Raw genomic sequence first — 15937 nt, forward strand, 5'->3', positions numbered from 1 at the left:
TTAGCAGTGACTTGTAATGTGCCTAGTGTTGGGACCGCAATTATTCACAATTTAGATACAGGAGTTGGAGTTGGGGACCACGTGTAGTGTGTCTACATTTGCGGATGACACGAAGATAAGTGGTACAGCAAAGTGTGCAGAGGACTGTGAAACTTTGCAAAGGGACATAGATACTTTAAGTGAGTGGGAAAAGGTCTGGCAGATGGAATACAACATTAATAAATGTGCAAGTCATCCATTTTGGTCGGAACAACAGTAAAAAGGACTATTACTTGAATGGTAAAAATGTGCAGCATACTGCTGTGCATAGAGACCTGGGTGTCCTTGTGCATGAATCACAGAAGGTTGGTTTGCAAATAGAACAGGTAATTAAGGTGGCAAATGAATTTTGTCCTACATTGCTAAAGGAATTGACTTGAAAAGTAGGGAGATTATGTTGCAGCTTTATAGGGTGCTGGTGAGACCACACCTGGAGTACAGTATGCAGTTTTGGTCTCCTTACTTGAGAAAGGATGTACTGGCACTAAAGGGAGTGCAGAGGAGGTTCACTAGGTTGATTCTGGAGTTGAAGATGTCGGCTTATGAGGAGAGACTGAGTAGACTGGTATTATATTCATTGGAATTTAGAAAAATGAGGGGGTGATCTTATAGAAACATATAAAATTATGAAAGGAATAGATAAGATAGTAGTAGAGAGGATATTTCTACTGGCGGGTGAAACTAGAACAAGAGGACATAACCTCAAAATTAGGGGGAGCAAATTTAGGACTGAACTGAGGAGGAACTTCTTCAGCCAGAGGGTTGTGAATCTTTGGAACACACTGCCCAGTGAAGCAGTTGAGGCTTCCCTCGGTAAATGCTTTCGAAACTAAGATAGATAATTTTTTGACAGTAAAGGAATTAAGAGTTATAGTGAGAGAGTGAGTAAGTGGAGCTGAGACCACAAAAAGACCAGCCATGATCTTACTGAATGGCAGAGCAGGCTTGAAGGGCCAGATGGCCTACTCCTGCTCATGTTGTTATGAGCTTTCTGTGATTCCTGCCGGTGACTTATAACATCATAAAACACCCTTATTTTCCAATAACTGTTATGACTTCAAACTGTAACCACAATGACTACATCCAGTACTTCAAATGCAACAACGTTAACTTCCTTTTATTGTGGACTGTGTATGTTTTTTTCCACAATGCTAAACAAATCTGCCAATTGTGTTTCCCCTTTCCAACTGAGTTCGAGTATCAGCTCCCTCTTTGTGGCACTAAGTTGAACAAGAAATCCAGTACTGGGATGGAAAGTGGTGTCTCTTTCAAATGGAATCTTCCACTGTGCAGCACGAGATCTTGTTTAACTGCTGTTACAGCGAATTGGGTCAGAAGAATCACGAGGTTAATTAAGGTCACGAGGTCCCATACTTAGCTTATTATCAATTTGTGTAAGAAAATATGTTTTGTTCTGACAACTAACTTTTGGATGAAGATGAGCAAATCGAAAACATTTATTCTGGCAACATGAGTAATTGTTCCATGTCCAAGAATTCGAATGGGTGATTAATAGTCACCCATTGTGCTCAGGTCAGACAGCAGTTCTCATCAGGCAGTCCAGGTGATTCTAAGAATAGAAACAGACTTCCTACAGTGTGGAAACAGGCCGTTCAGCCCAACAAGTCCACATCCACTCGCCAAAGATTAACCCACTCAGACCCACTCCCCTACTCATTTACTCCTGACGAATGCACCTACATACCCCTGAACACGGTGGGCAATTTAGCATGGCCAATTCACCTAACCTGCACATCTTTTTGATTGCGGGAGCAAACCAGAGCACGCAGGGGAAACACATGCAAACACTGGGAGAATGTGCAAATTCCACAGATAGTCGTCCGAGCCTAGAACGGAATCCAGGTCCCTGGTGCTATAAGGCAGCAGTGCTAACCACTGAACTAGTGCCACCTAGGTTGTTCTCAAAAGAACTGTTTTCTTCAGACGCAAGACAGACCAAAAGAGGTGCAGGGAGGAGTTCCTTAGAGCTTCAAGCAGAGAGTGGAATGCTGTCTTCACAACTTTAATGAGATCAATACCAAATGCTTATGTCCTTTGGTATTAGTGAACCATCCTCAACTGTCATGGGTTATATAATCTCATGAATTTACATATCTTATCTAAACTACTGCGTCTCAATGAACCATCAGAAATTCCTTATGAATAGTCAATTGCCTCTAATCAGGTAACCACTGTCATTAACACCCAAAATGTAATAGGTGTGGGCATGATTGTATCCCTAGCCTTCCAATGACCCGAAAAGCTACTGAAGGTCCAACATTGACAGTTTGTTAGCTGCATTTCCAACATTAACTAGTCTTATCTGCTGGCTACACACTAACTGAATTCTAGAGATAAATTCAAACACAAAGAATTGCACTAAAGTTTACTCAAGGTGACACACACAGCCAACTCCCAGGTAAAAACACAAATTAACTACAATAGTCTCCCCATACCCTCGGGGGTTACGTTCCAAGACCTACTGCAAAAGCCCAAAACCACAGTTGGAGCAAACTCATTCATTTAAATGGGAAACATTCCTTCTCGGTAGCCTCCTGGTCCATGCTTCTGGAATGTTTCCTGTAACATGTTCAGGCCACGGTAAGCCGCAGGAAACTGAAACCGCAGAAATTGATACAGGGGGTTGCCCTTTGTCTCCAAATTAACTAATTCCAAAGTTTTCCTTAATTCTGGGAAACCAAGTTAATAATTTATTTTTTTGCAGGAATATCTAGTCTCCAGTTCTTTAGCCAAGTATGACTACCTGCAACTTTAGGATTCTCACCTTTATTACTGTGACATTATCATGAAAACACAAGGATATGTTTTGAGTTGTAAATATCTGAATTTTACATTTAAAATTTGATTTCTAAAACCTATAATCTGTACCCCTAAAATATTAACTGTAATATTAAACATATGTAACAGAGGGCAGAACATAAATTTTAAAAAGGGAAATGGTACTATTCGGAAATGTGTTTTGGATCACAGAAGAGTAGAAGTGAGCCAAAGGAAGAGTTATAAAGATAAAAACAAACTAGGAACAATCAGGCCACAATACTATCTGGTTTTAATTATCCAAAGACAGACATGAGTAAAAGTAATTTTATTGCTAAGAACAGGAGCTTTTACAGCATGTACAAGACTACTTTCCAGACCATTGCATTTTAAATTCAAGGGAGGAAACAGAGCTGGATGTGATGACAGGAAAGTTTTGACTTTGATTTTTCCCAAATATATAGACGAACAAATCTGCATAAATTTGCAGCAAATATCTGACAAGAGGAAAAAAAACCAGAGGAAACTTTCAAGCAGATAAGACTTACTAGATATATTCTCACAAAAAGTAAAGAAATTAAGAAAAAAAAAGTGTCTTTTGCTGAATTGACAAAATTAGATTGAGACTTGGAGATAGGACCAATACTATAAAACAAAACCACATGAAACATAGAACATTTAAAACAAATAGACTAGAACAGCTGACAAGGAGCACCGAAAAGTGGAATTAGTGAGGAAACAAAATATTAATAAATGCAAACAACTAAGTGTCAAACATAGGATAAGATTAAAAACATTAAGGTATGAAATGATGCCGATAAACCTTTGAACTTTGAAAACATTATGACCAGGACTTAGATTTTTAAAAAAAATTAAATTCTTACACCTGTTTTTGAATATTATGACAAACCTGGTGGTTCGTACATTCTGAGGTGAGAACAGAACAGTTCATTTGGCTCCGAAATAGGACACTACCACGACACTTGGCTTGGTTTGGGGGAGGTGCAGTTTTATTCGAAATAGTAGTCAAATTATGAAGTTGATACGTGAACCCAAAATTCGTACAGTATGCAGTGAGAATGCTGCGTTTGAGCAAGGGACCCCAGTTGCAAAACTGGCTAAATGAAAATGCTGAAGTCAACACATGCCCTTTTCTCGTCACTAGCAGTATTCTTTACTGCCGTCTCTTTAAAAAAATTGCAGGACCTCAGGCTTGCCAGCGGTTGTATTTTAAAGCAATTGATTTCATTCGTCTGCTCCGACTTCCTGCAAGTCATGCGCCTCTGTTACCTGACACTTTGCTGAGGCAGCAATGTCAGGTAAAAGAGCTTGCCATATTTCCTGCCTTGTGCCGGGAGGTGACCGTCACCCTCACACAGGCCGCTGCTTAGCAAACTCCGAGGTCGAACACGTTCAAAGAATGATTTTCCTGCCTCGCTGCATCCCCTCCCTTCATAGCTTCAATACACTTGTGGATTCCAGATTATTCCCACCTGACCACTGGCAACTTTGCCTTTAGCTGCCGAGTCCCAAAATCTGGAATTCTGTTCATTATCCTCTGCGCTTCGACTTCATAGAAGATGCTCCTAAAAGGCTAACTCTTCTTCAGAAGGTGTTCACCATTTACCCTAACTGCACTTATGTTCTCGTGTCAAATTTTGTGTGACATTCGTAACAAATTTGAAAGTTTAAAAGTATTTTCTACCAATCTATCACAATCCGGCTGCTATGATAGTAATTTTGCTACAAAATAAAATCGTTATTTTTAGCTCAACACTACGCCACGTCGTCTGCACACGCCCTGCGTGTTGTTTTCATTTTCGGTACTGTTGATTTTCTATATTCCTTAGATTCATCCCGATTTTTTTTTTTAAAGTTACCTGGTCCTTAAAGTACTGAATTTATTCAAAACTTAAATTTGACTTAATACTATTCATATAGAGAAGCACAATCTTTAGTAGAATTTTTCATTTCATTTTCTCACTTGGAATTTAATTGACTTTTACTCATCCTATCTTTTAGGTGTGTTCCATTATAGACATTGGTTCTACTTGTTACTTCTTCCTTCTATGTAATCTGGACAAGATAGGAATGACGTCATACAATTTTTGCAGCATGCAAAAAAGCCCTTCAAACCATAGCATGCGCAGCAGTAATCAAACATCTATCCATCTAGGATGAGCCCTGATGAACTTGCCTTTATTGGTTCTCTGAATGGAGAGCTCACATGCGGCTGTACAAGACATTGGTTAGGCCATTTTTGGAATATTTCATTCAATTCTGGTCTCTCTGCTTTAGCAAAGATGTTGTGAAACTTGAATGGGTTCAGAAAAGATATACAAGGATGTTGCCAGGGTTGGAGGATTGGAGCTATAGGGAGAGGCTGAATAGGCTGGGGCTGTTTTCCCTGGAGCACTAGAGGCAGGGGGCAAGGATAGGGTAAATAGACAAGGTTCCTTTCCCCAGGGTAGCAAAGCCTAAAACTGCAGGGCATAGGTTTAAAGAAGATGGGAAAGATTTAAAAGAGACCTAAGGGGCAACTTCTTCACAGTGAGGGTGGGGAGTGTATGGAATGAACTGCCAGAGGAAGTGGAGAAGGCTGGTACAATTACAACATTTACAATGGAATAGAAAGGATTGGGAGGGATATAGACCGAATGCTGGCAAATGGGACTAGATTATTGTAGGATATCTGGTTGGCATGGATGAGTTGGGTGAAAAAAAAAATGGATCCTCAGCTCCTCTTTAAAACTCCTGCTCCTTATCTTAAAACTGTGGCTCCTGGTTACTGACCGTTCTAAGACTCCAGCCCAGAGAACATCCTGGTGAATCTTATCTGCACTATCTGTATTGCAATCACATCCTTTGTATCTTGTTCTCAACATAATTTTTGTTATAATAAAATTTCATTATTATGCAGTCAGCTTTTTCAAAAAGTTTGTCATTTCTTTGGTTGCTTACTTATTCCCCAACATTCTTGAGACAACTTTGCATGCAAATATACAGGAATTTTGCATTTTACCATTTCTATTTACAAAATGAAATGAGGCTAACTGAAGAATGCAACTGGTCACCTCCTTCTGATCAATTATTTTCCCAGATTCTTTAGCATTTACCATTGTTTGGATAGCTTTAGCCATTGTAACTTTAAACATAGCCTCAGAAATAGTAACAAATTTGAACAATCCAAAACATCACTAAATCCAGTTGACAATGCAACCTAATACTGTACCTCTGGCAGATCTTTAAGAATTGCAGGTAGTTGAAAGTCACCTTTGATTACCTGGGAAAAGAAATGAGTTTATTTTAGCATACTTTACATTTCCTCAAATAAAACCATCTCAGATAGTACATGCTCAACTTTTCCTCATTAATACTGTCACTTATTTTCTTTCACTTTCCTCCCCCAGGAAAAGAAGAATGACAGGCAAATGACAGAAGGCCAAAAAAAATAAGATCAGAAAGATGAGTAAATACAGTGAAGCTAAAAGAATTAAGTCAAAAAATAATTTAAGTCAAAATTAAACAGGTATCAGGAAAAGGTATATCCCTTTTATCTTAAATGCCATTCAAAATTTAAACTTAAATTTTAGTACCGTCAATTTGATCTTAGATTTTAAAGCAGTCTAATGTGAGGTGCAAAATAATAATAATGTATACATTGGCTAATGTTTCAATAAGATTTAAAGTTGAATCTTTAAAATGCTTTCATCCATGAACTACAATGACTTGCAGAAAAGGAGCAACCACAATAATTACCTAGCAACAAAAGGACAGGATGCAAGTCTGTTCCACCATCCAATAATTTCATTGCTGAAGGCTATCCCAAATGCATTTATCTAACTTCAATCTAATCCTTCGTAGCTCTATATCTTGGAACATAATGCAATGAATGACATCTGTGTTAAACCCGCTGATGAAAGGTCATCAGCAGGAGATGTTAATTCCATCCTTCTCTTAACAAATGCTATCACAGTGCGCTCTTGCTAAATATTGTCCAATGTAACTGCAGGAGCACACAAAAAAATGGCTGGCATATTTACAAATATAATTTTCCCAATTATGTGATCACAAATTGTTTTCAAAGACTAAAAATTAATATAGTTGAGTCAATGATTTCAAACATTTTTTTCTTAAAAGAGGTTCTCTCTCCCTGATCAACAAAGTACTTTACCATGTCATGTAACTTGCAAATGTTTCTCTATATAGGACCAACAAACAAATATACAAGTTTTGAGCACTGATTACCCGTCTTTACTGCACTTCTTTTTTATAGCTATCTTTCTTTATCTTGTAAATCCACGATGCAAATGGTTTGGCATTACACGTTATTTAGAGTTAAATTTGAGCTTTAAACGCGAAAGAAAAGCATACATTTGCTTAGCATTTAAAAAAATAAACTTACTTGCAACATGGTTTGTGGCACAATAATCACTCCTGTCAATGGATGATCAGTATATATTGGAACACCTTAGATCTATCTATATGCATATTGAACAAATAGGTCTTTTTTAAAATTGTTCTCCAGTATAAATTGGTAAATATAAAAATTTCTGTTTCCTCCCACAATCCAAAGATGTGCAGGTCAGGTGAACTGGCCATGCTAAAATTGCCCATTATGTTAGGTACATTAGTCAGAAGTAAATATAGGGGAAGGTTGGTTACTCTTTAGAGGATCAGTGTGGACTTGGGCTAAAGGGCATGTTTCCATACTGTAGGGAATCTAATCTAATCTAATCTAATCTAATCTCGAAGAAACGTCTCTGATATCTCTTATTTTGATGACAAACTAAGCATACACACAAATTAAATCAGCTTTTCAGGTACTTTGTCAAAATAATTAATTTGAATCATGTTATTTCAGTATCATTTTCCTGTTAGGTTTTGGCTAATCTGTGCAGTGATAAAGTTAACCTCTCCCGCTCACAGATCTCATTTACAGTTATTATAGGGAAGCATCTACACCAAGGAATAAATTCTTGTTTAATTTGCTATTCCAATAGATTATGAATAAGAGAGACCATATCATATTGAGACTTCTATTTCAATCATCTTAGCCACTGATAAGATACGATTTCCTGTGCTACATAAATGTATTTTAATCAACATTCACAGATATGTTAATACAACCTCTGAACAGATTGGGCTTGAACACAGGTTTCCAGGCTTCAGTGTAGGGACACTATCACTGAGCCACAAGAACCCAACCTGGATTACGTAGTCACTCACCAATGCAAGCAGTAATTTACGGACTTCAAGCACAGCTAGAAAGAGCAAATTTAATGTCAACAACAAAACACAAGTTAGCACAATCCAGGATCGACAACAACGTTTTCCAAACCAATTACTGCTAGCTTGTTGCTACTCGCTGAACATTTGCTTACAGACAAGTTTAAAAACAGACAGTGCTGGGTTTTGAGGTATGGAAGATTAATGTTGGCCATAGATTCCACAGCTGAAATTCAAATACTATTGGACAGCAATCCCAACTGGAATGAAGGAAGTGTTCAGCCTTCCTAGACTAGCAGTCCCATTTGGAACAAGGGAATCAAATCAGAGACTTTCTGTACAACTCAGAGACCCATTATCTTTATTGGTTAAGCCACTAGGCATTCTCCAATCCAAGCTCCAATCCAGCTAGAGAATTTCTAGTCAGTTCTGCAGCCTTCAACTTATTCAAGAATAAAAGATAGAACAATGGACTTTTTTTGTAAAGGAAGGTGGAGATGCAATTTAATGACATTAGTGGAAGCTGGTGTCCATATTAACGTATCTTGAAAATGCTTCAACAATAATTTAGCCATATTACATAAAGCAAAACCTGAAGGGTTGGCATTCTTGGAAAAGACAATCCATATTTTATTACTCAATTGACCCCCCCCACCCATTCCAACAGTGGATGTCCTATCTCTGCTTTTCCAGCAGTTAAAGACCTGAATACAGGCAGAGAAACTTAACCACCAAATCATCATGGAAAATCAATGTTAGGAGATAGTTACTACTAACAATAAACCACTACTTGCTCTTTTGAACATAGCCCCAAAGTCCTGACCAAGCAGAAAACTGTCCAAATCAATACATCAAAATGTATATTCTTCAAGTTTGACAGTAAATTTAAGTGCAGACATTTTAAAATAAAGCAGTAAGTTTTAATTGTGTCCATGGAGGGAGGAACATTCAATGCTTCCAAAAATGTACATTTCTTGATTGGCCCTCCATCACCAACATTCAGTAACAGCAATATGTACTGTCTACATGATGCACTGCAGAAATTCATTAAAGGTCCTCAAAAGTACCTTTCAAACCCATGACCACTCCTATCTAAAAGGACAGGGACAGCAGATATATATGAGAACATCACCATCTTCAAATTCCCCTCCAAGTAACTCACCATCCTGACTTGGAAATAGATCAGCATTCCTTCACTGTTGCGGGGTCAAAATCCTGGAATTGACTCCCCAATGAAATTGTGGGTCAACCACAGTAGGTCAACTGCAGCAGTTCAAAAAAGGCAGCTCACCACCACCTTCAAGGGCAACTAGGGATGTGCAATAAATACTAGCCAGCCAGCAAGGTCCTGTTCTACAAAAATGAATACATTTTTGAAAAATTTTCAAGAAATTGGCAAGCACTCACCCAACAGGATAACACAAATTTCATGGATACACTGGAAAACTGCCATAATTGGTGGTGACAAGGCCTAAACACCAATATCACTTTTGAGGTAGTAAACTGTACCTAAAGCAATGTACATAGGAGAATTAGGCCATTCAGCCAACTGGTACCTGCAAATAGTTGTGCTTCACATGAACCTCCTCCCAGCCTACTTTCTATCGGTAGAACCTCAAAAGATTGCTGTGAAATATTAAAATAATATATTTATAACATATGCACAAAATGTTTGAGATAGACAGACAGACAGATACATGTATGAAAGATTAGAATGCTTGTGGTATTTAAAATTCCATCACTAGATATAGGTGTCACTGAAGCCCAGCATTTGCCGCTCATCTCTCTGCCAAATTACCATTGCAAGTGGTGGTGAGCTGCTTTCTTGAATCGTTGCAGCCAACAATGGTGTGCATAGGGAGAAGTTACAGGATTTGACTCAGCAACAGAGAAGAAACAAATATAATTTACAATATGGCTTGAATAAAGTATAAATGGTGGCATTCCTATGCATCTTTAACAATTGCATCTCGCAGGTGGTGCACACTACTACCACTTTGTGTTGGTGATTGAGGGAACTAATGTTTAAGGTGTTAAATGGGGTATTAAACAAATAGGATACTTTATCCTGGATAGTATTGCTGCACCAATCTAGGCAATTGGAAGGTATTCTATCACACTCCTGCCCTATACTTTGTAGACAAGTGGACAGGCTTTGAGGAATCAGGAGGGAAGTTCCTCACTGCAAATTTCACAGCCAACGATCTGTGCTTTTAGCTACGAGCATTTAAGATGTAGGTTGGTCCAGTTAAATTTTTGGTCAATTATCACTCCTGGATTTGACAGTAGGATTCAGTGATGGTAATTCCATTGAAAGTCAGATGGTTAGATTGTCTTGTTCTAGATAGTAATTACCGGATATTTCTGTGGTATGAATGACACTTGCCACTTAGCAGCTTAAAAGGTGAATTTGTCCAGATTTTGTTACATGCAGGTAGACCACTTTGTCAGCTCGTGGAATTGAGAACAGGTCTGTAATTATAAGTGAACAACTCTTTTTCTGATCTTATTTAGAGCAAGGTGATTTGAACTCAGGTCTCCAAAGCACAAGTCCAGGCCTACAGACTGCTACTCCAGTCACGTAACCATTCTGCTTCCTATCTGGGGAAACGGTAGCATATCTGAAATTCTGAGCACTCTTGCCTCCTCTTTATTGTTCCTCTCTTCTCCCCACTCAAGTGTTGCTTAATCGTGAGCTTATGTAGGTTAACAAAGAAGGTTGAAGGGTACAGTACTTGGTGCAAGTTAAGATACAGCAGAATTTTGGGCAGATCATGGAAGGCCAGGCAGGAGCACACAGGACGAGGCAAACATTGGAGATAATAAAGACATGGGTTGACAGCTGCACCATAGATGAACTGAGGCAGGGTTGGGGTTGATCATTTACAATGAGAGCGAGAGAAGAATGAACAGCTCCTGGGTATTGTAGTGGACAGTTGAACACACCATACACAGAAGTAAATAAAGGAATAATATCATACATGATAAGGTTAAGAGCCTCACTTAGGGATGAAGAGCAGGCAGCCTCAATGACAGCATGTGTGTAGATACCCACTTAACCCAAGATATTCCTGACAAGTATCTCGAGAGGTAGCAGTACTGGCCTAAAACGTAAGAAAAAGCTAGGAGAAAACATCTACAGCTAGGATCTGAAGTTAAAACAGCCTCTAAAGGGCACAGTTAAAAAAGGAAAGTTCCAAAGGCAGGCCAAAACAAAATGGTGAAGAGCAGCAATTTCAACCTTGGAAGGCTTCAAAGCCAAGCCACAGACTCAGCAATATTTTGAAGAAAAGCTATGAGAACACCTTGATAATAAAGAGGCAAAAAAAAACATCGATTGTCACTCAGATCAATCAGGTTTGATAGTCAGTATGAATGGTAGTCCTGGTAGAGACCTAACCATTATCTCAACAATTTTATAGTGCAGAAGGCCTATAACAAGGGCAGATGAGGAATCTCTGGAAGTAACAGTTACACTGCTATAGAACAGCTTAAGGCTTAACACATTGACTAATAAAACTATGTTTTATTAGTCCACTGGCTAATTATGTTCTTGTAAGGCAAAGCATGAAACAAAGCAACATCCAGCATTCTGCACAGATTAAAATATTTGACACTAGCTTCAGCCCGAAAAGAAAGTTAAAGTTAGTGATAGAATAGGAGAGATTCAAAATCAGCAATCTCAGCATGAGACAAATTAATAGAAGCCTTTTGAACAGATTTATATCATTCATCAGGATGCTGTGGGTACTATGCATTGAAGGATGAATTAAAGGCCATACAAGTTTGAGAGAAGATTTGTAGCTTGGGTTCTCGTTGTTGTGGTTCTGTTCGCCGAGCTGGGAATTTGTGTTGCAGACGTTTCGTCCCCTGTCTAGGTGACATCCTCAGTGCTTGGGAGCTTCCTGTGAAGCGCTTCTGTGATGTTTCCTCTGGCATTTATAGTGATTTGTATCTGCTGCTTCCGGTTGTCAGTTCCAGTGGCCGGTATATTGGGTCCAGGTTGATGTGCTTATTGATTGCTTCTAGGAATGCCTCAGACAACAACTCACCAGGACAAAGGACCTGATACCCAGCATGAGCTAAACCAATGTAGTGTACAAAATCCCATGCAAGGACTGTACAAAACATTACATAGGACAAACAGGAAGACAGCTAATAATTTGCATCCATGAACACCAACTAGCCACGAAACAACACGACCTGCTATCCTTAATAGCCACACACTCAGATGACAAGCAACATGAGTTTGACTGGGACAACACTACTATTATAGGACAAGCCAAACAGAGAACAGCAAGGGAATTCTGAGAGGCATGGCATTCATCCACAGATTCAATCAATAAGCACCTTGACCTGGACCCAATATACCCAGCCATTGCAGCAGACAGCTGGAACTGACAACCGGAAGCAGCAGATACAAATCACTATAAATGCCGGAGGAAACATCACAGCAGCACTTCACAGGAGACTCCCAAGCACTGAGGATGTCACCTAGACAGGGGACGAAAGGTCTGCAACACAAATTCCCAGCTCGGCGAACAGAACCACAACAGGCCATACAGTAGCTTATGTTAGGGATGAGAATTTCAGACAGACATTCTCTAATCCAAGGCATATTTAATGTTGGAATAGGCAATGCAATTCACTGTGCAAGCAGATATCAGGGCCCAAAATTGTTCTGTAGTGGATCTACATTGGAAATTCTGAAAACAACTGATGGGTAGGCCCAACATTGGTACTATCGCCCTCCTGAAAGCTTGCCAAACAGCAACGAGAAAGAATTAATATCATCCACCATATTGGCTAATACAAAGTATGACTTCGAACAGAATCATAAGTAAAACAAATATCCAGATGGGAACTGTGTGCTAGAAGTCTGGCCAGTTGAGAAACTTTAGAAAATATTGTAAGTTAACAACACTACCACCACCACCTCAAAAACAAAAAGATCCTGCAAAAGGAAAATTCCACAGAAATGGAAATAATGATTCTGGACCATCATGCTGAAAGTGTAAAACTATGAAAGAGAATTTAAAACACAGAAACATCAGTCTCATATTGGGTGACAGTTCGCTACGGTTGAGTCAGATCACGAAACATAAAACTCCAAGGTCCCGGAGATACAGATCTTCAGATATGTAGACAAATCATTATAAAGCTTTACCACAAAGGACGAAATATCAGTGAAACACTGGATACATTAAAGGAATCAGAATATCTCATTGCTGAGCAGAAATACATATACAGAACAACCTCTATTATCCAAACGAGATGGGCGAGGAGCATTTTGTTCGGATAACGTACAGCATTTTTATGGGATCATGAGATCTTGTTCAGATAATCCAAAATTTGAATAATTGATGTTTGGATAATCAAGGTTGTTCTGTACTCATTCAGCAAGAATCTCCAAAGCTATTTAAAGTTCTTCAATTTGTCTTGTTCTTCATTACTCTGCAAGAAGATGCTATGCCATCTGCTTGCACAGAAAATTAAATAATCCATTAATGGAAAATGTAAAATCTCAGGTGGACAGCCTGATTGAAAGCAGGGTTACATTACAAGGGACAGAACTGACATAAAAGTGCTCAGAGCTAATAACTGTTCCCAAGGCAGACGGAGGTGAAGACGGTACGGATCTCATTCATTTAAACAAGGAGGGAAATTCATTCGGTTTCATCTGTTGATGATAATTTGGCAAAATGAGCATCATTTTTCAAAAAACTGGAGGCCAATAGTGCATTCTAATACCCTTAAACCGAGAATGAAGGTTGCTTACTACATTTATCCCACCCTTTGGTTAGTATTGCTTTAACAGTCTACCAAACATCAAATGTCTCAAACCTAGAAGGGAAATAGTGAATAATTTGTCTTCAAGATGACATCTTGTTGCATGGCAAAATGAAGAAGGAACATAGCAGGTTAATGATATGCTAACAACACTACATAACACAATCCTTAATTAAATGAGAAACACTAAAAATTGTCCAAAGTGATGAGTACATTTCTCGGATACAATATCTAAAAACAAGACATCACAATGAATTCAAGGAAGACAAGGACCAAAGTGCATACGATGTAGAGTGCTTCTTAGGCATGGTAATTCAAATTTAGAAAATTTATATCCAACTTAGCCAGTCTTACTGAACTCATAAGAAATCTTTTGAAAAAAGCCATATGATATTGGAGTCAGAAACAGACTACAGCTTTTGAAAAGATTAAAAAAGTTATTTTCTACTAATGTTCTAGCAGAATACAATCCAGGCACATTCACAATAGTAGTATGAGATACACCACCCACAGGTTTAAGAGCAATCCATATTCAATTGAAAACTGAGAACTTTAACGGAAACTGAACATGAGTATGCAATCATTGAAAAGGAAGATTTGCACTTACATAGGGATGTGCAAAGAATTGAAATTCCAGGTCAATGTAGAGCACAAGACTTTGGGAATGCTTTTGGGATTAAAGGAAATCTAAAAATGTCTCTATCATACAAAGATTCAGACTGAAGGTGCTGAGATACAATTATGGTAGTCAATGTTCCAGACAAGGTGCAAGTAACAATAGAGACACTTGAGGGCAGCAGTGGATTGAACTCTTGTAGAGGTAGAAAATATTATTCTACAGCTAAAACAAAACAGCAATAGAGGGTAAACGCAGACAAATTTGTGCAGCTTAGAAAAATTATCAAGGAGAACACAAAGGTCAGATAACTACAACTGAGTGGTATAAATATAGTACAACAGACCAAAAGCTTAAAAGATAATACAAACATTTGATAACAGTGAAAGACTTGTTGCTGTACAACCATAAAACGGCTATACTGGTCTATGCTAATAGAATTTCTCCAGAAAATCCGTGGGGACATCTAGACATGATAGAGTATTTTGCTTTTGCTCTCCAATCAAGATGAATTGCAATGGCAAGACTTCATTTAGACTCATTGATCAGAGCACAAAAAATGATCTTTGTGATATACTGTTTCCTAAAATTAGAACCAAAGATTTCAAGGATGAGGATTTCAGTGATTTACTTTGGAGACAAGTGTCAACTGAATGACAAGTTCTCCACTCCATCCTCAAATCAAAAATGAGAGGTGGACAGAGCAGTTAAGACCGCGATGTTTCTGATCCACAAGAGTCCACACTGAGAATTTGCTCGACTCTGTCGCACAGCAACTCTATAATACATAATCGGCAGTTGAATTGTCAATGGAGAGGTGGTTAAAAATGGACATTACAGTTTGAGAGTACAAGTTCAAGCCAAACATACCTTTGCATTCAGGCTTGGAGGAAACGAGGAGAAAAGATGAAGAAAATGGTGATAACAGTGATGTTAGTAATAATGATGTAATGATTACAAAGATTAAGTAAATAAACAAAAATGAACTACTCGAATAATGTAGGCCAAGCAGAGAGAAACTTAGGGGGTGTTGTGTATGAGATTCATATAAATCAGAATGATCTAACTGACTAGTGACAGAGAAAACACAAGTCTGGAATGAACAAGTGAAGAAAGGTCTTACATAATAAAGAGCTGTATTGGAGAACCTACTTTGCACAAATGCAAATAAAGGAATGTTACAGTAAATGAGGCATTGATGAGCCTTAGAGATAAGAGCAAGCAGCCTCATGGACATTTCATGTGAAGACTCCGACAACCCTGGGAAACTCCAGACCAGTATCTCAATCTGCAGGTAGCAGTATCGGCTAAAGCACAAGACAAAATAGCACTGAAAACTAAAGTAAACAACATTGACACGGCAATGTAGTTTGACTTTCAAAAAGTCTGTTAATGCTACTAACTTAAAAATTTTATATACATTGTCAGAAAAATATGACTTTTTAAGTCTTTTGTTTGCAAGGTAACAAGGAGGGCAGTGTTCTG

The 15937-nt window shown here is 38.4% G+C and overlaps 1 protein-coding gene across 2 annotated transcripts in view; it reads right to left on the reverse strand.

The window, feature by feature from the left end:
• Positions 1–15937, reverse strand: part of LOC140491446 (protein-tyrosine sulfotransferase 1-like) — a 68919-nt gene that overhangs the window by 23130 nt on the left and 29852 nt on the right. Inside the window, exons 4-5 of one of the 2 annotated variants that reach the window (XM_072589622.1) lie at positions 9603–9672; positions 6050–6100 (exon numbers count right to left, since the gene is read on the reverse strand). In XM_072589622.1, coding sequence (XP_072445723.1) covers positions 6087–6100; positions 9603–9672 — 84 coding nt within the window. In that variant the 3' untranslated portion in view covers positions 6050–6086. The remainder of the gene's footprint in view (positions 1–6049; positions 6101–9602; positions 9673–15937) is intronic. The other variant, XM_072589623.1, reaches the window with a different exon arrangement.

Source organism: Chiloscyllium punctatum, chromosome 19, assembly GCF_047496795.1.
Source record: "Chiloscyllium punctatum isolate Juve2018m chromosome 19, sChiPun1.3, whole genome shotgun sequence".
Taxonomy (NCBI): domain Eukaryota; kingdom Metazoa; phylum Chordata; class Chondrichthyes; order Orectolobiformes; family Hemiscylliidae; genus Chiloscyllium; species Chiloscyllium punctatum.